The sequence below is a fragment of the Dermacentor albipictus genome, chromosome 4 (genome assembly GCF_038994185.2).
Source record: "Dermacentor albipictus isolate Rhodes 1998 colony chromosome 4, USDA_Dalb.pri_finalv2, whole genome shotgun sequence".
NCBI lineage: Eukaryota > Metazoa > Arthropoda > Arachnida > Ixodida > Ixodidae > Dermacentor > Dermacentor albipictus.
In genome coordinates this window covers 13,180,403-13,201,907 of record NC_091824.1, presented here as the reverse complement: position 1 = coordinate 13,201,907, position 21,505 = coordinate 13,180,403, and the positions used below count along the sequence as shown (strand labels likewise).

At 43.9% G+C, this 21,505-nt stretch overlaps 1 protein-coding gene across 1 annotated transcript in view; it reads right to left on the bottom strand.

Moving 5' to 3' along the window:
- LOC135917090 (alpha-mannosidase 2C1-like) overlaps nucleotides 1-21,505 on the bottom strand; it is a 232,906-nt gene that overhangs the window by 47,030 nt on the left and 164,371 nt on the right. The window contains exons 13-16 of the mRNA XM_065450585.2: nucleotides 20,533-20,706; nucleotides 14,835-14,945; nucleotides 11,085-11,274; nucleotides 1,718-1,860 (exon numbers count right to left, since the gene is read on the bottom strand). Of these exons, the coding sequence (XP_065306657.2) occupies nucleotides 1,718-1,860; nucleotides 11,085-11,274; nucleotides 14,835-14,945; nucleotides 20,533-20,706 (618 nt within the window). The remainder of the gene's footprint in view (nucleotides 1-1,717; nucleotides 1,861-11,084; nucleotides 11,275-14,834; nucleotides 14,946-20,532; nucleotides 20,707-21,505) is intronic.

Below are 21,505 nucleotides of genomic sequence, written 5' to 3'. Positions count from 1 at the left end.
GTTTCCCCGTGCTTTCGTCCACATCAGGGAGTGAGCAGTTCGTTTCGCGCATCGCCCGGTGCCGCCAACGTGCCCGCCTCAACAGCGACGCCAGTCAACAAGACCATAAAATTCGCTATGATGCATCTCACCGTGTCGTTTCCTTCCACCCTGGAGATGAAGTGTTACTGTGGACCCCAGTTCGCGCTCCTAGATTACGCAAGAAATTTCAGTCCCGTTTTATCGGGCCCTACATTGTTCGGGAACAGACTTCGCCAGTTAACTGTCATGTCAATCCAGTTGTTCCGCCTTTGGACGGCCGCTGCCGCTCCACAGAGATTGTGCATGTTTCATGTTTAAAACCTTTCATACGGTGTTTCCTGCCATAACCAGCAGCCAGGTTGGCCGCTTCCACGCACGGGGGAAATTGTGTGAGCATTATATTACCCCTTCATCTTCTTCATCTGTATATATTCATCATCATGGCCAGCGTCATCGTTTTCAGCGCATGACCTGCGCAATAAACCATTGAGGCTTAACAGCTGTCTCGCAGTATATATAAGAACATCTGAAATTTGGGAAGCACAAAAGCTTCGCCATCCGACTTTCCAGACTTTCTGCCATGACCACAGATCTGAAACAGCATTATTTTAAGCCACCACCACCGCCATTTTGATTATTGCTCCACCTGAAGTAGGCACTCTCGCTCACAGATCCACTGGCAGCCATAGCTATTTCGGCGTTCGCTACCAAGCTTCTTGCTGTTCGGTGCCGTGTTTTTCATTGAAACGATTCACAGCTATTAGCAATGGCGCCGACTCTGCCTTTGTAATCCTTGCCAATGGTTTCGGAGTGCGTAAGGCATGGCGCGTTGCATAATGGCGATTCCTGAAAATCAACTTCGCCCCAATACAGTAATCTTACGCGGTGAAGCATACCAAAATTTCGAAGGGACAATTCTCACAGGACGTAGTATGTTTCCTTTAATTATACATGCATGCACCCACCATCTCCTATCACAGTACGAGCACCGATACGCATAATAACTGACTGTAAATTGTAAATACATGCGAATAAATATTGTGGAACTTCCCACTCATGTGTTGGCTCAGTATAAACACATGCGCCACTACAGGTAAGTCCTCCAGTCAATTAGCTTCCTTTAATTCGAACTTCTTTTATTATGAACAAATTTTCAGGCCCCTTTGAGTTTGAATTATCAAGGTTCAATTGTACAAATAAAAGCTGCCATGATTAACAAATTATACCTAGAAAAAGGCAGAGTCAGCAGAAAACGGGGCACAACTTTATTCAGGCACAGCCAAGAGTAGACAGGCAACAAGACTAATTTACTTGGGCAGAGCAATTAAGAGGTTAAGAAAATCAGATCATCTTCATTAAAACAACTTGTATAGTCCCTTAAACGTACAGTTCAACAGTTTTATGCATGGTTCTCTTTGCTGTACCTTTCTTTTCACGCACTTGTTGTAAAAAACACATTTTGTTGAAAAACTTTCTGCACTCATAAGACTCGGCAGCTACACAAAAGATGAACAAGCTAATGGACACTTTGAGAGCGAAACTTAACACATTGACAATGCCAGTAGTACACTACTGGCAGCAATTTTCTGGAAGCACCAAGAAGATGTCCATATACTGAGCATGTCCAAAAGAATCATGTGACAATAGTGTCAGCTATAATGATGCATTAGGTAAGTTATCATAAAGCAAGGCTCACCTGAAACCATGAGGCTGACTCCATCAGTGACTTCTGTGAACTCAGAACCCCTGAAAGCTTTGATTCAGCATTGCAGACGACCATTTTGAGAGGGCAGCCCAACTCATACGCTTGCTGAATTACTCCAGCTTCCTGGAATGTTCCTGAAGTGTTAAAGGAAATGAGAAAAGGCACTTCACACATATATACAATTAGCCTTTTTAAAGACAAATCAAACAGCTAAATATGCAGAGATAAAAAAAGAAAAAACTTCACACATCCGTCCACATTAGAAGCTGACAAGAAAAAATAAAGCAGTCAATAGCAATACCTTAGCCAGAAACTTTTCATCAGATATGAAAATTTCAAGTGCAAACTAGCAAAGGTTTTTTTTTTCTAGTTTATAGTGTGATTCAGTTATGGATGAAGCATTGCAGAGTAGGTAGTGCTGTGAGACATTTCTTGGTCATGAAAACAGCTTCTTTGCTTGACATAGTGCATGACATAGCTAAGTTTGCCTTAAGACAGGTAGACATTTAGAAACTGCCCCTAATTTTAATTAGGTTCATGACAGGTGTCCCCTTTCCATAAAGGATCAAGAGCAGTCGAGCAAGGGATGCCAAACTTGCTGCCCTGATGAAGACATCCTCTTGAGGAAACTTTGGCTCTAGCGACATTCCTTACATGCCCAGTGTTGATACCTTGCTTACCATCATCCGGGGAACTTTTGCCTTGTTTGGATTTACCATGCAGGATAATTTACAATGCAGCGAATTTCATTTTATGCCTTGAGAGGTCTATCACACATCTCCAGACTACCAATGCTCCAGCTTACCTCTGCCTTATGCATGTTAATCTCTTTGGGCTAGTTTAATTTCAGGGCTCCTTGGACCTCTGCGCTTGACTCATTTATTTAGTGCCAATGGGAATTACACTGCACTAAAATGTGTTCCCTGGTTTGTACAGAAAGGTGGTTGAACAACTAAGTGCTGAGGTGACAAGCACGACCTCTATGATGCAGTTCATGCCAACTACAGCATCACCCCAAAAATAAGGTTCGTGCCATGCAGCACTGTCACCTCAGAATCATGCATCTCAGCGGTCCAAACTCACATCACATGCACCATTAGTGAACACAGTTCATGAGTCGACACTGACAGGAGTGGTCATTTTCACACCGCAACTCAATTAAATGGTTAAGTAAAGTAAACGAGTATGTATGAAGTTTTTCTTTGATTTTTTTCAGTTTTTATGTCATTAATGCCTGCTGTCATGGATAATATTAAAGCAAAAAGCTCATTGGGCACCACTGAGGATATGCTTGTTAAAAACTATGGCATTAGGCCGTAACAGCACAACCTCAAAGGCACTCCTTTTCCAGCATGGCATCTTGTACACTGGGTGGCCTGAAAGCTGGGCCTCAGGATTCAACAGGCCAGACTCGTGTAACCAGTTCAGCTGGAGATATATGGCACTCATCAGGTCTGTAAGCACTAACAGTCGTCTGTCGTACACACATGGCTCATTCCACCTGAAATGTCCCAGACCCCAAAAGGGACCATCACCATCAACTGGGCTCTAGTTGGTGACTCTGTGAATAAGGTTTCACGAAAGTACTTTTGTCGAAAAAAAACTTTGGTGACATAGGCACTCTGAAGTTTTCATAAAGAAGCGAAAGTTAGTAGCAGATGTTTTTTTATCAAGTGTGGTACAATGACAAATCCGATTTTAAAATGTTCTACTGGCATAGTTCTTTCATGTGACATCACAGGTGAGCACATTTATAAATTTTCCGTGCTTAATTGGCTCAGTAAAAAAGCAAAATATCGTGAGTTTTCAGAAATTTTTTGCATAAGCACAGTTAACATTTCAGCTCCAATTTTTTTAATTATTTCTTCCCATTGCTATAGTATATGCTAAAAATGTTTGGCAACGAAATCAAGTGCTTTCCAGAAAATTACTCTCAAAGTTGCCAAAAAGTCACTTTTTAACAATGTTCAGACAAAAATTAAGCACGAAGGCCCTTTGCATCAAATACATGAGATAGCTCACTATATTCACAAATCTTTCAGCTTGTGATCTAGTTTTAATTTGAGTAAAGTTTGTTTAAGGCGAGAAAAGAAACAAAGTCCACAACCAATCTCACCGGTAGGCACTTCCAAACAATGTCTTCAATGTAGAACACATAAGTAAATGCATGCTTGCTGACACCGTAAAAATGACAAGGCCACTTGGGCCCCACCAGCTAGGCACAGATCGGCGTGTCATGCTGCAATTATTTGCGCAGTGCTTCGCATTATGTAGGGGTTAGCTAGAGTTCGGTCTGCCAATTTTTGTGTGACTTCTTATTGTATGTTTTACAGGTTATTAAGTTTTTTCTCTAATTTTTTTTCCAGAACGTATGAACGAGGATCTACTGCACACATCGTAAGTGGCATATGCTCAGCAGCTCACAACTTCTAATTTTGGGGGCTCGGGGCAGTCAGGTAGTCAAACACAGCATAGATATGCAATTTGCAGTGGCAGATACAGGGTGTCTACCGAGCTTACATTTCCAAATTTCCGTAAGCAGGTTTTCCCTGCATGCCTTTGCGAAATTCCGTGAGTGACGCAGAACTATGTTCTCTGTCAAGACGAGCTGAAACCATGTCGCCCGATGCTGTCACTCTCTAGTAAGCATATGAAAAACAAATAAAAAAGATGACTTAATCCAGTCTGAATACTAAGGAGTAGTATTTATGTTATTCAAAAAGAGAAGGGAGGGGCTAGTAAAATGCACAGCAAATAAAATGTCTTCGAAAAAAATCGCAAATGGGGTCGGACATTCTCAAATACAAATAAAAAGGAGATGCATACAGAAGCAAATATTTTCAAATACGAGCTATTTCTATCAAGCTATCTAGCAAGCTCAGAGGTATGAGGCCCGAACTTTGTCACAATTGAGATTCTCTCTCAACAGCTCATAAGTCAACCTCAACTGTCCTGACATACTCTCAGCCCGCGTACGGCACCTCAGTGTTGTGTTTCACTGCTTCAAAGAGTATGTTTCAGTTTGGATGAGGGACACCTGCATCTCGGCATCAGCCAACACATTGTCTTTTGAGCTCACGCTCCTTCAAAACGGTCGCAGCACGCTTCCTTCCCTTTCATTCCTCAATGTGTAGGTCCTTTTTGTTCTTGTCCTCCTTTCGCCACTCGTTCACACCACGGACCATTTGAAGCATCTTCTTGGTCAGTTGCACTGTCTACGTCTTATTTTTTGAACTCCCTAGGGACTGCGAAAACGTCTGAAAAATCCGCCAGTTGTAAAAAATAAATGCATGTCATTTACTGCCCTTAAGGGCTCAAACCATCCCAGGCACATTCGAAAACGCTCTTAAGGCCTGTCGGTACACATATTAGACATATCAGTGCTCGTACTGAGGCAGGAGATACCAGGTGCACACGTGTATAATTAAGGAATACATACTCTGTCCGGTGGCAATAGCCCCTTGCTACGCTTGTTAGGCTTCACTGCAACACTTTTGTGTATTCTTCACCAAGTAACATTTCTGTACAGAGGCAAAGCTGACTCGGGAACCGGCATTATGCAACGCACCGTGCTTTCCAAGCTTCTAAGCCAATCACGAGGTCCACAAAGGTGGAGTCGGGGCATTGCTGACAGCACCGAATCCTTTCAATGGAAAACACGGCAATAATAATAATAATAATATTTGGGGTTTTACGTGCCAAAACCACTTTCTGATTATGAGGCACGCCGTAGTGGAGGACTCCGGAAATTTTGACCACCTGGGGTTCTTTAACGTGCACCTAAATCTAAGTACACGGGTGTTTTCGCATTTCGCCCCCATCGAAATGCGGCCGCCGTGGCCGGGATTCGATCCCGCGACCTCGTGCTCAGCAGCCCAACACCATAGCCACTGAGCAACCACGGCGGGTGTAAAACACGGCAACCAACAGCAAGAAGCTTAATAGTGAACATCGAAGCAGCTAGGTCTAGCATTGCCACAGTGGTGGCTACGGGTGCCAGCGGATCTGCAAGCGAGGGCGCCGGTTCGAGGCACTGAGGTAATCAAAACGGCAGCAGTGGTGGCTTTGATTAATGGCCTTTCGGACCTGCGGTCATGGCAAAAAGTTCGGAAAATTGGACGGCGAAGGGTTCTTGCGCCGAAATTTCAGACATTTTGATACATTGACTCTACGGGGTGCGCGGTGGTGCCGCGAAGCTGTGCAAATTATCAGGCATCCGGAAAGTCGATCGTTGACTGTACACTGGCAACTTCTCCAGCTGACAACAAGGTGTCAAAGACGATTCATTATGATTCCTGTCTGTTACTCGAGCCAGCATTACCGCGACTTTCGACCCTTTCAATAAAATTACAGGTAATTTTTTCTGATAGAGGCACAAATTCCCTGAGTTTTCCCCGAGTTTTTCCAGACTACTCAAATCCCTGAGAATTCCAGGTTTTCTCGGTTGGTAGACACCCAGCAGATAGTGGCTAACCTAACCTCATTCTCTCCTACACAGAGGCACAATGATCACAGTCATTTCTTCTCTGATGCTTCTCACCAAAACTAAAATGGCGTTTGACCAGGCCCACAAACACTAACACCAGACTATAGCCTGAAAACTGAAAATTTCTCGACATTTTGTCTCCGATGCCACAGTTGGCGTAGAGTGTCGATGATTCAGGTTCTTGCCTAACTCGTAGTTTGCCGATATGTAGCATTTACAAAACCATGAATTGGTGCTGTGCACAATATCTTTTGCCTGATCACAATCTGGTCCTGATGACAACCCAGAAGCAGTTACAGTTGGCATTTATCGTGAAAATGTATTATCGTAAAAGGTAGTTGCAAGGGCATCAATGTCCAAACAGCATAAATGGATACCTTACTGCCATTTATCATGCATAAAAAAGGATGCACACATATTTTATGTACAACGAGTTCATAAGTAGAAGTAGAAGTTTATTTGATGGGTAATACAGGACATGAGGGGTGAGAGAAATTGTTTCTTTTAGGCAGCTTGACGAAGCCCTCACCCCATGTGTTTTGGACATGGGTCAGCATTAGGTCAGACCTATTGAATGATACATCACGTGGCAAACTGCATACAATTCATTGAAATGGAGAAACATGCAAGCTTTAATCACATTGAAGAGAAGTACAAAAACAGTTACTATAAATATCTGGTACACAAATTAAGAAAAGTTCAGGTTAGCTCAGCATAAGAAACTACAGTTGCCAACTGACTTTTTGGACTCCAAAAATTCGGACATGCTCAATTATTCGGTTTGCTTCACGGCACCGCCTTTCTCCCCATAGACCATAATGTATAACAACTGCAGAAAGTTCGGACACCTTGCAACCTCTCGTCTGATTTTTTTTACACTCCTTGAGCCAACTCAATCGAGAGCACCATGCACCGACTCTGACCTGTGCATGGTTCGACTTGCTGAACAACATTTTTGTTTTGAACGGAGCCTCCTTGCTGCTCCACGAAGTGGCACTACTGCAAATCCCCGCTCATCACCATCGTTTCTGCCTGGTTCGTGGCTACAGAAGTTCCGGTCTCAGCTTAATAAGCCATGTCAAGACAATCCAGCAGCTGATTTGCTTGTTTCTTCGTGCACGACGCTGTGAGTAGGCGACGTTTTTCATTTGTGCAACTGGTGTCGGCGTGACGGCATGGTGATGTTTGCTTTGTGTGCTGTCTTGAGGTTGCAGTGATCCAATGCGGTATACGGAAACATTGCGTGAAGTGTAACTGCGCCGACAGTGCCCGCGCAGACTGCGCTGAAGAATGCAGGCAAGTGGGTGCCGGGAGGCCTAGGATTTGTCGCCTTCCGATGTGCTCCCTACTGACGCCGAGAATGTTCTACCGAGCATTGCGATTGCGGATACCATCTCATTTCAGTTTCACAGGTGCTGACAGTGCTGTACTGACATGCGCAGAACTCGATGACGGTGAGATCATTCGTCAGGTTTCTGCTGCACCGCCAGACGGTGACTCCGAGTCGAAAGATGACACACCATGTGCTATGCTGCCGTCGCATGCGGAGTGTGCACAAGCAGTGACTGTGCTTTCAGCTGCCTATATATAGTGACCATACGACCCTCTCCGAGATTCAGGCTTATCTGATTACGCGTAAACGGAACAACGTGCAACGGCGTATTCAAGGTTTCTTCAAGCCTACTGCTGAGCCCGAATAAGTGCATGGAAATAAAGGATTTATTTTTTTTTTCTTAATCTGCTTTTTCGGACACCTGTTTATTTGGACATCTCCGCAGTCCCCGTGAGGTTCGAATAAATGGTCGGCGACTGTATGCGCATGCAAAGAGCAAAGGAAGAAAATAGAATGCACTATAATATTAGTGCTATATACAGTGGCGTAGCTAGGTCATCTGGCATCCGGGGCCCATAGGTCTTCTGTCACCCCCCCCTGATGTAGTCGAAGAAGGCGAGGATATCGACAATTTCCGAGTTTCAGCTCCAGTACAACCACCTTGGATACCGCGCACGTTCCCCGGGTCCCCCTCTCCTTTGCTTTCTTTCCCAGAGATCGCGAATGCAGCAAATATACACGCTGTTTTTCCTGCGCCAAATAACACAGGGTGCTGCACTGATAACGTGTGATAAGCCCATGTGCAAATCTTCTGTCAGACTGTAAGGCTTGGCAGCCAATACAAATGCGGCACCGTGGAAAATATGACTCACGTCACAAGTAACAAAAAATACCTTTATAATATAGTTTTAATCACCAATTTTAGCGACAATATTGCTTTTGCAAAATTGAAGCCCGACATTCATATCTTGCCCAACAACAACTTCACAAAAATCGCTGTAGGTACTATGGCACGCAGTATTTTGTCTGTGGGCAGCCCTAAACGAAAACGAAAATTAAATTGTTTGTCAGAGACGCTGATCTCCCCACCCTATTAGAATACGCTACCTGCCTCCCCGCCGCGCGGACGCCAATGTTATGACAATTACGAGTTCTCTTCATTCTGATCAATAAAGCCCCGTTTTCATTTGCTGCTATACGGACAAATGTGATTATCCGAGCTGCGGTACCACCGCAAGATTGGGAACAGAATAGAGCACGCTTCGCGTCGATTCTTGGCGTCACCATAAAAAGAGAAAGAAAAGGCCGCGATGAAGCCCGTGCCAGCGAAAGCTTGCACTACTGTTGGTCTGCACTCGCAATGAAGAGGATTAAGGGATCAACGTCACTAGTCCACTATTTCATATTTCTTTCGCTGCTGCCATATACTGGGCGCCATCTGCAGTGCCAAAGTACTGTAGGTTGTAGCACCCAAAACGATTTTGTTTAAGAAGTTTTTGTTGACTTAATAATATGACTTTGAGTCCTCAATTCTCGAATTGAAGTGCTTCCTCTATAAGTAATAATTACGGGATTATTAAGGATATGGTTATTACTCATCTGCCATATTTTTCGCGCTACCGAGTTCCTAGTAATAACAAAAAGACATAGCTTCATAGAATTTCGATTGGGAGATATCCTTACAAAATTCACCTTTTTTTAACAAAATTCTGTGCAGCTGATACAGACACTGTACTTGTGACATGAAGTCACACAACAACAACAGTTTTCTGAAACTTTCGAGGGCAAGAAGGAAAGCGTGAAACATAACGGCAGGTTTCGCAGCGGCTTGTCGGAGCGAGCGGGAGAGGGGAAGTAAAAGCGAGCCGGACATCGCAGCGGGCCCGCGACTACAGCCTGTCGAGTCATACGCCGCCAAACTCTTCGGCCGAACCGAGTCGGTAGATGATCCAGAGAATCCCATTCGCGACTTTTGACGGCCCCACTTATGCAATGTCGCTCTCAACGAACGCTTCGCTGTAAAAGCGAGCGCCGGGCGCGCTGGTTGAACACCCTCTTGCTACTGTCTTTGTTCGTCTTCGCTGCGCATTCTGAATGGAAGAGGGACCCAAGAACCCCAACGCCTTACAACGCCTCACTGTATGTTTAGCTACTCCTGCTCCCAGCATGAACGCACAGCACGAGCGCACCCCACATGAAACGTTCCGCTAAGGCGAGTAGTTTAGTGACCATTTCGCGAATTAAATTCTTTTAGCCCGCACATTCGTGCAATTATTTTATGGGGTGTTGATAGAGCTGCAGCCAACAATTCTGCGGCGCAACACATCGGGTGCATGAGCTCGGGCTACTGGATGCCGGAGCATTCTTTGCAATTTGCGCCGAGTCAAGCCGGCGGAAAGAGGGGTGTCTTCAGGCGTATATGACACCCCCCCACTGGCCCCTTGCACCCAGAGGCCGCGGCCATCCAGCCCTCCCTGTTGCTAGGCCACTGGCTATATATAATACTGCTTAAGTTGGTTAAGTGTGAAATACTCTATATTTAAATTTTATGCATAAAAATAATTTATTATTCTGGGGATGACGCAACATAACCTGTCTTTACCACAATTAGTTTTGTTGGGATGCACTTCTCAATATTAGTCTGGGCACGGCGGCATCACCACCACGTGGGTCGCATCTAATCCCTTCCTCTATTTTGTACAGATCTTTGGCCTGCTGCTCACTGTCAACAACACACGCGTGGAAACGGTGAACGTCGTAGCGGCACATGAGCGGAATTTCCATGACTGCGAATGACTAGATAATCTACAAGTGTGTCACCATTGCTATTAATGGTCACGTTTATGGTAAAATCACCACGGCAATCAAGCACGGCCAGAATTCAATTGTGACCTGCACGTGTTTTGCTTTGAAGAAAGTTCGGTAGCGCCTAAAGATAAGTTCGGCTGTAGGCTTGAAAAGAACTTCTTTCGCCTCCAACAAATTTACTCAAATTAAAATTTCATATCACAAGCTGAAAGGTTGGTTCATATAATGAGCTATCTTTTGTATTTTTATGTGGAGTGCCTTAATGCTTCATTTAGGTTTGAACATCACCAAAAAGTGATTTTTTGGCAACTTCAGGAGTAAATTTCTAGAAAAGCATGATTTCCTAGCCGAACATTATTTTTATCATAAACTTAAATATTTAAAATTTTAAAGATTGGAGCTGAAACATCAATGATGCTTATGAAAAAAGTTTGTCAGAACGCACAATTTCTTGCTATTTAATTGAGCCAATTAAATGCGGAAAATTCATAAATGTATACACTTATGATGTCACGTGAAAGAACCAAGGCAGTAGAATATTCTAAAATAAAATTTGTCATTGTACCTAGTTTCACACTTGAGCTTTAAAAATTTACCTCCAATCAACATGTGCTCCTTTGGAAAAACATTAAAGCGCACTTACGTCACTCAATATATTTGTTTTCTGAGAAAACAGGAAACGGGAACAAGCTGAACTTGGAAGTGTTCTGGGTACAAGCAAGTGCACTTGCCCTGGTGTGGCATGAGGGCGTAGGTGAATTCGTGATGACCCATGTCAGCTTCTGGGTCGGGGCTCTTGGGTGCTCGGAGCAGCGAAAGCCGCAGGACATTCCCGTGGACTGCGTGGCCGTACTTGCACGTGTTCAGCAATGCCAACCCATGACCGTGCTCGCTGAGGTCGACCCACCTGTGGCCACACACCTGAAGGCGGCCAGGGCCAGAAAGCACATCAACATTGAACAATGAGGCTCGCCTCACTCTAACCTACTTATTTCAAACGCAAAGTGCACAAATAATCCTCGCCTCCAGCATTGCTCATTGCGCCTGAGAATGTGGTGCTGCAGTTACTCGCTACAAGAATACCGCCGATGATGAGTTTACTTTTTTCTTTTGCAATAGTGACAAATCCATGCAGGAATTGTCGCAGAGTGTGCAGCAAATGAACACAACAGTCTCACATAAATGGAGAAGTGCTATCGAGTGACATAAACATGTACACAAAGCAAAAATTCAAAAATTAAACACTAGCATTTAATATTTCAGCGCAACACACAGGCTATGAGAGATGCCACAATGGACAGCGCTGAACGCATCTAAATAGTGCAACATGCATCTAAGTGCACCTGAGCACATTTGCATTGAGCAGACATTGGAATGAGGCAAGGTTTGGGTACGGGCTAGTTGGTATTCCATGATATCAATCGTCACTTACAGCGCATACATAATGAGGGTCATAAAAGGGCAACGAAGACAAACACTGACTTCCAACTACAACAAGCTGACATCCAACTTTGACAAGTGCTGACTTCCAAGTCAGCGCTTGTTTTTGGCGTCCTTTTTGTCCCTTGTCTATGCATGCACTGTAAGTGACGATTGATAACATCGGAATGAGACCACCATAGGAACTGAACCCATGACCTCGTGGTCAGCAGCAGAATGGCATAACCACTGTGGTGGGTGTATATACACAAACTAGACAGCTTTCAATCAGCATCCAAGATTTCAACTGCGTGCATGCAGATCGAAGTAATTCTGCTTCAGCACCATTTGCAGAATGAAAGAATGAGTACAATGGGTTTCTTCAGTTGCACTCTGTAACAGCAACAAGCAGACTGAAAAATCAAGCATGCAGTGTAAATGTGCAATCAGCATGATGTTATATTCAGTTTCGTTATTCATTTCAGTTCTTTATTCCCCTGGGGGCGCTTCTGTTCTTCATTATATATTTGGTTGTATATGCTAAATAAACGGCTTTTTACTTCGGGACGGCTGGAGCCTGACTTCCACCTTCGATCAATACCACACATGAATTAAAAAGAAAAGAATTCTGAGACTAGCCCAAAGCGTTATCCCAATTACAGGTTCACCTGCCCTTATAAAAATGGTTTATTTCAGACTCCGAAACACACACTTGCAACTACTCCATGTTGGAAAGCAGCTACACAGCAATTACATGTTGCACTTCCATGTAATTTTGGATAACAGGTGTCCTGGTCAAATTCAGTTTGGGCTGGCCACACTACCCTACCCACCCTTTCTTTCTCTTTCTTTCTTTCTTGCTTGCTTTGCTTTCTGCTGCTGCTGTTGCTTCTTCTTTGTTTGTTTGTTTGTTTATTTATTTATTTATTTATTTTGAAATACTGCACGCAGCTAGTGCTGCCCAAGCAGGAGAGAATTACAGTGCATGAGTAACAACTCTTCAAAATTTTTCACACCTGGGCATTCAGCAATACAGGAAAGCAAAGAGTTCTACTGTTCAATCATACAAGAGAGAAATTATTTCTGAAAAAGTCAACTGAAAGGTCTGTTTGGCTTGGTGTTGCAAAGGCTAATGCACACAGTATTTCATTAAAGTTAGGTCACAGTCTTTTACACACAATAAACACGCTGCCGAATGGGTTGCCCGTGAAGTCCCGGCAAAACCTGGCCATCGCAGTCGAGCTTTCCGCCAGCAGACAGGTGTGGTTTGTCAAACGTTCGTTGTGGGTACCATTGCTTCTCCTTCTCCTTGTTGTTGTTGTTCGTGTTGCTGAATGACAGCGGCGGTTGCAGTAGCTTTGATCTTGGCATGCTTCTGTGCTTGGTGAGCTTTTCTATAATGTGCTAATCTGATCCCCCTTTGCTCCGGTGTTTCAGCAGGCAACATTGCCTTTGCTTGAGAGTTCGCAGCCTGCCGTCTCGCTGTATCTAGTGGATGATGGGATTCAGCCAGTAGCTTGCCCTGAAACGCACGCACAGATGGCCCAGCCGGCACAACATCCATGGCGAGACTGAGCAACCAAGCGTTGGCGAAGCAGCTGTTAAACCCTCACCTCGTCACGTGATACCACAGTGGCGAGGCAATGCGACTCTTCTCCGCAGCGGATCACGTGGCCCGACGTCACACCTGCCACACTTGCACCTCGGCGGCTCAAGGTCATTGTATGACGATGAATGACCTTGCAAGACATGGCATAGGAGAGCTTTTGCTCTAAAAAATAAATACAGATGCAGTCTGCGAGAATAAATTTATTGCAGCATGACTTGCAATCCTGATTATTTAGCAGTCCCAAGTACTCTTATTGAGTAGTCCTTGGCACTTAGCAGTCCTGTTCAAGTGGAAGTGCTTTTTACAGTTCAAACCAATCTCAAGATCCAAGGACACCACCAGCAATGCGAAGGCAGCGATCAAATTGGAAAGAAAAAAGAAAGCTGTCATATAACACAACAGGCACATTTGTATTTAACAGCAGACACAAATTTAATTTTTATTTGTTTATGGGCCGTGGCAGAGATATTTTCATCCAATTTACACAAAGTGTGTCCTTTTTCTGAGGATATGTAGCATCCGACAAGGAAATGTCAGCATTGACAATGTTCATGAATGAACAACACACAAAGCAACTCAGCACAGATGCTCTCAACCACAGCCCATACCAGACTGCCAAACATCCCATGAAAAGTCTTAGATGTGATATTAGTTACAGCACTATAACCAGCTGCCTTCCCTCCCACTTTTCTTCCTTTCTTTAAGAAGAGGGGTGCCTTCTTTGATTTTCACATCCCTTATTCTGACCATCTATGGTCTCCAAACAATCAAACATTTGCTTCAATGCTGCAGTCTTTGTTTTGAAAGAATAATCTACTCAAATAATACAGAAAACTGAATTTAAGTAGCAATATTATAGCTACAACTTCGAACCTTGATTTTGTATGTGAATGTACAAGTGCGTAAATGCTCGATGTTTCCCTTTTCTTATTTTTTACTAACCATCACCTTCATGAACGTGCGTGCACATAAACGTGCACATTTGTTTGTCACATTTTTTTTCTTTCACTGAAATAATAGGCTACAGTCTTATACAGAACAGAAAATAAAAAATAAAGTGCAGGACAGCTGAGACCCTGTGAAGGGACAGCTGAGACCCTGTGAAGGAAATTTTTTTATGATTAGGTACTATTATTCATGGCTACCTCCTATTTTCTTGCAAATGGAAATAGACATCTGTTTTTTCCTCTGCAGGGCCTTTTATGCCTGACCAAGACAACCAAATGTTTTAATGTACACTACCAATGCCTCCAGGTTGCAGGCTTCTTTGTTCAGTTTTCCCCGACATCATTGTTGGAAGTTAGCGCTGCATGTGTGTTTCTCATTCTTTCAATGCGTCTATGTGTTACTAGTTGCGCAACACTGAAAAAGCCTTCAAGGTGACATAATACCAACAAGCCCAATTCCCCACACAGGATGGCTCCAGGATGACTACGCCCAAGCCAAAGCATACCTCGTACTTCGCCCAGTCCCACGATGTGTTGAAGTGGGTTGGTCGTTCCAGATGCCCAAACTGGATTTCATAAGTGGCCCACCGAGACAAGATGTTGACTGGGAATTCAACCTTCAAGCAGGACATACGATGGTCGGCAAAATTAGAGCTCAGAATCACTCGATGTCCCTGCTCTTGCTAGCTGTTACAAAGCAACATACGCTACATATTGTAAAGAAGCAAATCCAGCTTTTTCCTATGACAACACTAACGCTACAGCACACTAAAATTATGGCACACTAGCACTATGTGCACTCTATATGTCAGAAAGCATAGCTAGTGGGCTTAACTGCCTAGACGACTCGTAATCAATCGACTTGTACATAGGTCGTTACAAACATTTTAAGACACACTGCGTTATGATTGTCAATAAAAAAATGTAGCTGATTGTGATACCCTAACTGTGCTTGATTGGAGTATTGGTCATGGCAACAGCACATGCATTTGTTTTTATCTGCATGGCACTCCGTTGATTTGTCATGCAAGTCTTCCGGCAAAGTGCTGTTGTTTTTTCTTATTGTTTTGTGAAATGCACGAACAAATGTGTCATGCAGACGTGACAAGCTTACATTAAGCATGAAGTGCTGCAATGCCAGCTACATATTTATGCATCCTGGAAATATAAGAATAATGTGCAACTGCCTGTCACCTCTCTCATCAAACACACATCAGGGAAGGAAGCCCCGCTACAACCACCCATAATAATGTCAGAACATTTTATTTGAGAGAGCCAATGCCTCCCAACTTATAACGTTGTGAACAAAATGAAATCAGCAAATCACTGCTCAATGAGGGCACAAGCAACTCCACACAGCCGGCATTTGGAACTGGGTGGCCGACTCTCAAACATGTTCTTATTTACCAATGCAGAACATAGCGTTTCATAAAACATTACAGATGAGCCAGTGCTAATTTAAGCCCTTTCTTGATTATCTGCATTATGCTCCAGTTTGAAGGTCCATAATAAAAAAAAAGTGGTGCATATGTTCATATTACTATTGCTTATGTATTAACTAGCAGTGTTAGCTCACAATGTAATTACACAGTCTATATGAAAAGTATATATTGTTACGCTGCAGGGTGGAGCCAAAAAAAAAAGAAGAGGAAGAAGAAGAAGCAGAGGAAATGCCTCACTGCTTGCAACCTTGTCTCTACGCCCCCTCGATCATCTTGTAAATAAATCCGTCTCATCCGTAACAACTTTGCTGGAGGTGCGGAGTAATCGCTCAAGACAACCTTTTTCAACGCACCCTCTGACGATGCCGGTGCTTGGTTGGACTACTGCCTGAAGACACAGACATGAACAAACCACAAGCAGCCAGCGGCAGCCATGACACAAGCCTCCAAGATGACAGCGAGCGCCCTAGGCACGTCATCGGCTGGATCCCTCAGAAAGAACCATGCACTTTCCTGACAAAGCTGATGACAACGTTGACAACTAGCTGAAGTATTATCAAAGGGTAGGCGGTCACAATGGCTGGAACTCAACGGCGGGACTTGCTAACGTTGTCTTCTTTCTCACCGGAATCGAACTTCTCTGGTTTGATAATAACGAGAGCATGATGACAACATGAAAAAGGTTCGCTGAGAAAATCAAAAGCTGCTCCGGGACTCACTTTCAAAAAGAAAGAAATCTGAGCATACGCTTTTGTGTAGAGCACTGTTGCCCAGAGAAACATGCACAACTTACATTGAAGACGTATTAAAACTGTGCAGAACTGTGAACACAGGCATGTCGGATGAAGACAAGGTGGGACATCTCCTGAAGGGCATCGCTGATGATAGATGTCTACAATTCTCTTATCTCAAAGGAAGAACTGCGCACTCCGTCTGATTTCAGATGCCACTGCCATGTTTTTGAGGCACTGAAGACGCGACGAGTATTACAAAAGTTGGTAGATTTGACAACGTGACCACGGTCGCAACCATGGACATCTCCACCTCCCATGACAACGCCTTGCTAGTACATCAGCTCGTTAAAGAATAATTAGCCCACTTTCAAGCACAAAGTGGAGGAAGAGATGCAGGACCAGAGTACAACCAATGCACACTTGAGGTACGCTGTCCTGAATGGCCGGTACTTTGCCAATTGCAAACTAATAGTGAAAATCAGCCCTTGCATGACAAACGCATCCATGTCGACACGGCAGGAGCTCCGGCATCCTTCGCGCACCTTCGGACGCCATCAGGCCGCACCACCCCAATGCCTTTGTCCCCAATACAGCCAGTGCCAGACCATATAGTTTGTGACTACCCTGCATACTGCAAGCCACCTATTTGCTTTAGCTGCAGAATCCCTGGACATATCGCCAAGTATTGTCGCCGACAGCAGCAGGAAGTTTCGGCCATCCCCGATTATCAATGCAGAGAGGAGACCAAGACAGATCGCTGTGGCAGATTGCTGCACCTCTTCGACGACATCCGCATGAATGTGTATCCCGGCATAAGTCTCCAGCTTCCAACCGCAGTCTTACTCCACCTCTGAGTGGCTATCGCCGCTCGCCATCGCCTTGCTGTCGCTCACTTTCACCATCATCCCAGCTGGGAAACTAGCTGGTGCGATCAATGTAGGTGAGGTCGGGGATGGCCACATAGTCCTCTGCTTGTCGCCGTGCCCAAAAACATAGTGTGCGTCTGTGCTGATGGTTGAAATACTGATGCCTCAGTGGATAGCAGTGCTACAGTTTCAGTAACGAGTGTTTTGTTGAAAAGTCATCTTGGACACAGAGCTGTGTTTGCTTGTGGGGCCAAAAGAGTGCTTTTTGTGAAGTTGGGAGGCAAACTCCTGTGGCCCATTGGTGTTTGGTCTGCTATGGTGAGTGTTGGTGTTCGAGACTTTACAACTGAATTTGTTGTTTTGGGACACCTTCCTTAGGATTGAAATCATCCTTGGGATTGACTTTCTTCAAGAATATGGTGCAATGTTAGACTGTGGGGCTAGTGAAATTTCTCTTCGAAGTCCTGTGATGAAACCCATACCAGCAGTATCTGACGGGGACAAGCAATGAGCATTTTCTGTGTCCCATGATGTCCTTTTACCAGCTCACACTGTGGCATTTGTTCTGGTAACTTCCACAGATTGCCCTCCGGATCGCTGTCATGGTTTAATTGAGCCGTACTGCCCTACCACGTTGAAGAAAAATATACTGGTTCCTCGATCCATTAAAGTATACGTAGATGTTCATGCTCATGTGTGGGCGGTGAACACGTCTTTGGAGGAAGTTTTACTGCCGACAAGACTCAGGCTGGCCACCTTTGACTCAGAAGCAACTGCCAGTATTGATGCCGTTGATGCTTCTACCGACGCGAGGGCGACAAATCACGACTACTCCGTGGAATTCTACCGCGTGACGAACAAGTCGCTATCCTCTTCAGAGCGGAAAGAATTGCAAATGGTCCTCATCTGCTATGCTATTTCTATGAATGGACGCAATGAATGCATCCGCTATTCAATTTCACGCAACATGAGCGTCCAATTTCGCTTTCTGACTCGTGAACACAACACCACATAAACACAGGCCAAGTGACGCCTATTCGCCAGAAGTAATTGATGAGGAACTTCAAGAAGTGCTGTGGACAGGCGTTGTCCAGGAGTCTTGCAGTCTCTGGGCAGCTCCAGTGATACTAGCTAGGAAAAAGGACAATTCTTGGAGATTCTGTGTTGATTATTGACGACTTAACGCACAAACAAAGAAGGATGTATACCTTCTGCCACACATCGACCATGCTATCAATTGCCTTCATGCAGCCTCCTACTTTTCCTCCTCTGACTTACGATCAGGATACTGGCAAGTACTGCCTTTGTGATCACAGAAAGACTCTTCGAGTTTAATGTCATGCCTTTCAGTTTATGCAATGTGCCAGCAACCTATGGGCACCGTGCTACACAGATTGAAATGAGAGATCTGCATGTGCTATCTCGATGACATAATCATGTTTGGCAAAACATTTGAGGAGCACAATCAGCGACTTGGTGCCATACCGGACCGCACACAAAAAGCTGGACTGGTTTTGAATTCAAAGAAGTGTCACTTCTGTGAACATTAGACTCTCATGCTCCGTTTTCCCATCGACAAAGATGGTATACGACCTGACCCTGAAAAGATTGCTGCAGCGCACAATTTTAGCCAACTGCAGACAGTAAAAGACCTCAAAAGTTTTCTTGGCCTGTGTGTTTATTTCCGCTAGTTTAGTAAGAACTTCGCTCAACTTGTTCTCCCACTCATGCGCCTCCTTCACAAAGACAATCCGTACGTATCAACTACAAAGTGTGAGAATGCATTCCGTCAGCTGAAGTATTTCCTAACTTCTGGGCCAGTATTGCGTCATTTCGATCGAGAGGCCACGAGTGAGCTACACACTGATGCTAGCGGTGTATGCATTGGCGCCGTCCTTGTTCAACTTCATCATGGGCGCCAGCACATTGTTGCATTGTTGCAAAATTATACTGTCATCGAATTGAAATGCCTCGCTGTAGTGTTCGCCATCCAAAAGCTTGGGCCATATCTGTACGGTCACTATTTCAAGATAGCAATGGATCATAATTTTTTTTCGCTGGCTTGTTGGACTGCGCAGTCCTCCTGGACGGCTGGCACGTTGGCTGTTAAACCTTCAAGAATACAACTTTTCTGTCGGCTACAAGAGCAGTCGGTGTCATATTGATGCCGGCTGTTTGTCTTGTCTCCTGTCGTCACACTCCACTGCTAACGACAACAACTTCGATGACTACTTTGCCAACATTACCAAGTTTCCCAACGACAGTACCTTTATATGTAAATTGTGAAAATTCTGATGTGAACAAGTAGAAAGTGGCAATGCATTGTTGCTTTTGGAGGTTTGTCCAAAACTGTAGCAGTGGTTTAAATTCAGGCTCGAAAACGCATTTTTGGCACTACACTATGCCTACAGTGCAGCTAAGAGCCATACCACTTGAAATAAAGCAAGCTAAGCAAGTTCAGCAAAAGAAAGCATTTACATCGATTTCTGTTAATTTAACCTCAGTTAATTCAACTTTTTGCTTCATTCGAATGCAATAGAAAGCCCCAACAAAAAACATACATTATATGGAAGAAACACTCATTTAGTTCTCGAAAGGATGACGCTTTGATTAAGTAGTACACCCCTACCAGCACCCCCTCATGCATTTGGCAGTTACTGAAAGCTTGAAAACACAAGAAATTCAGCAGGCTGCTACTGCCTCTCTAGGGGTGAAGCTGTTACATTTAAATCTGTCCTTGTGCCTGTGAAGACATCCTGTCCCGTTTGTTTCGTGTCGTGTCATGCCAAGGCAGCGCTTAAACTTGTCGGAGCACTTCACCTCCTGCTGGTTGCGTCTCACTTCAACGACAAGAAACAAAAAGACATTACAGACTACCTCAAGCAAAAAAAAAAAAGAACCAAGGATGTGCATCTGTTTACTTTGTCGCCTTTTCCTAATTGAACTTTTCAGATTATTTGAACAAATCATGCAATACCGCAAAAGTCAAATTAGTGGGAGTCAATAGCACTTCATGTGTCATGCTTTAACATAATTATGCTTAGCAGGTGCATTGAATATAGTTAATCACTGCAGCTGTACTGGTCAGTTTTCTTCTTTTCTTTCATTTCAATTTATGCTGACAGCACACACAGTATAAGACAAGGCAGAAGATGTGGCCACCTTGAGGAACTTGTGGTCTTCCTTCCATTCCACTTGGGTGTCAAACCTTAGGTACGGATGCACCGCATCAATGATGACAGTCTGCGTTACGGTGCTTGAGAGCCCAACTGTAAATTTCACTCTGACAGCTGCTTGCAGAGGGCCCTGCTCCAAAATGGTAGCGGGTTCAAGTACCTGATTTAAAGAAAAGAAGCAAAGAAGAAGAAATACAAGGACTTAGCCTATTAAAAAATGAGACCACTATGTAGAGTAATCGGCACTAGCCTCAACAAAGGATCTTGTTTATTGCAAAATGTTGACCTATGTTGCACCTTTAAGAAATGCTTCCTTGTTTGTGTGCATGTATTCATATGAATGTATTCATCTGAACACCAGAGATTGTGAAAGTTATTTAGCAGGAAATCTGAGAGCTTTTGAGAGCTTCCAAGGCCTTGTCAACCCATTTTCAAAGGCAACAGCAGCCTTATGCTTGACAGGCTGAAAACAAGCACTTTCATAAACAATGAGCAAGAATTTTTCTTTCACTGCTCACAAACAAGAAAAGTAAAAAAGGTTAGAAAATGAACCACAGCCCTCGCTCTTTACCACCGACATAGAGTGTGCCATACATACATGGAGGAAATACATCAGCCACAGTAAAGATGCTAATAAAATTCAACTGGCGTGAGTCATGGATTGCACCAAGCTTGTAGGCGATTGCGTAAATAAAATCCACTTAGATGAGCTAAAAATAAAACACAAATTATTAAACACTTCATCAAACTTCAAGAATTTTGAAAGGCTTGAAAATATCATTTTGATGTTCAAGGGTTTTCAAGGACCTCTATAAACCCTGGGACAGTGCCTCAACAAACTGTGTATGAAAACTTGCATATTTAATTTAAAGCTTTACCAGAAGATATTGCACTTATGCTAGTTTGTTTTCATTAGAGACGAGGAAAGAAATAAAATTGCTGTTTTGCCTAGGCCACAA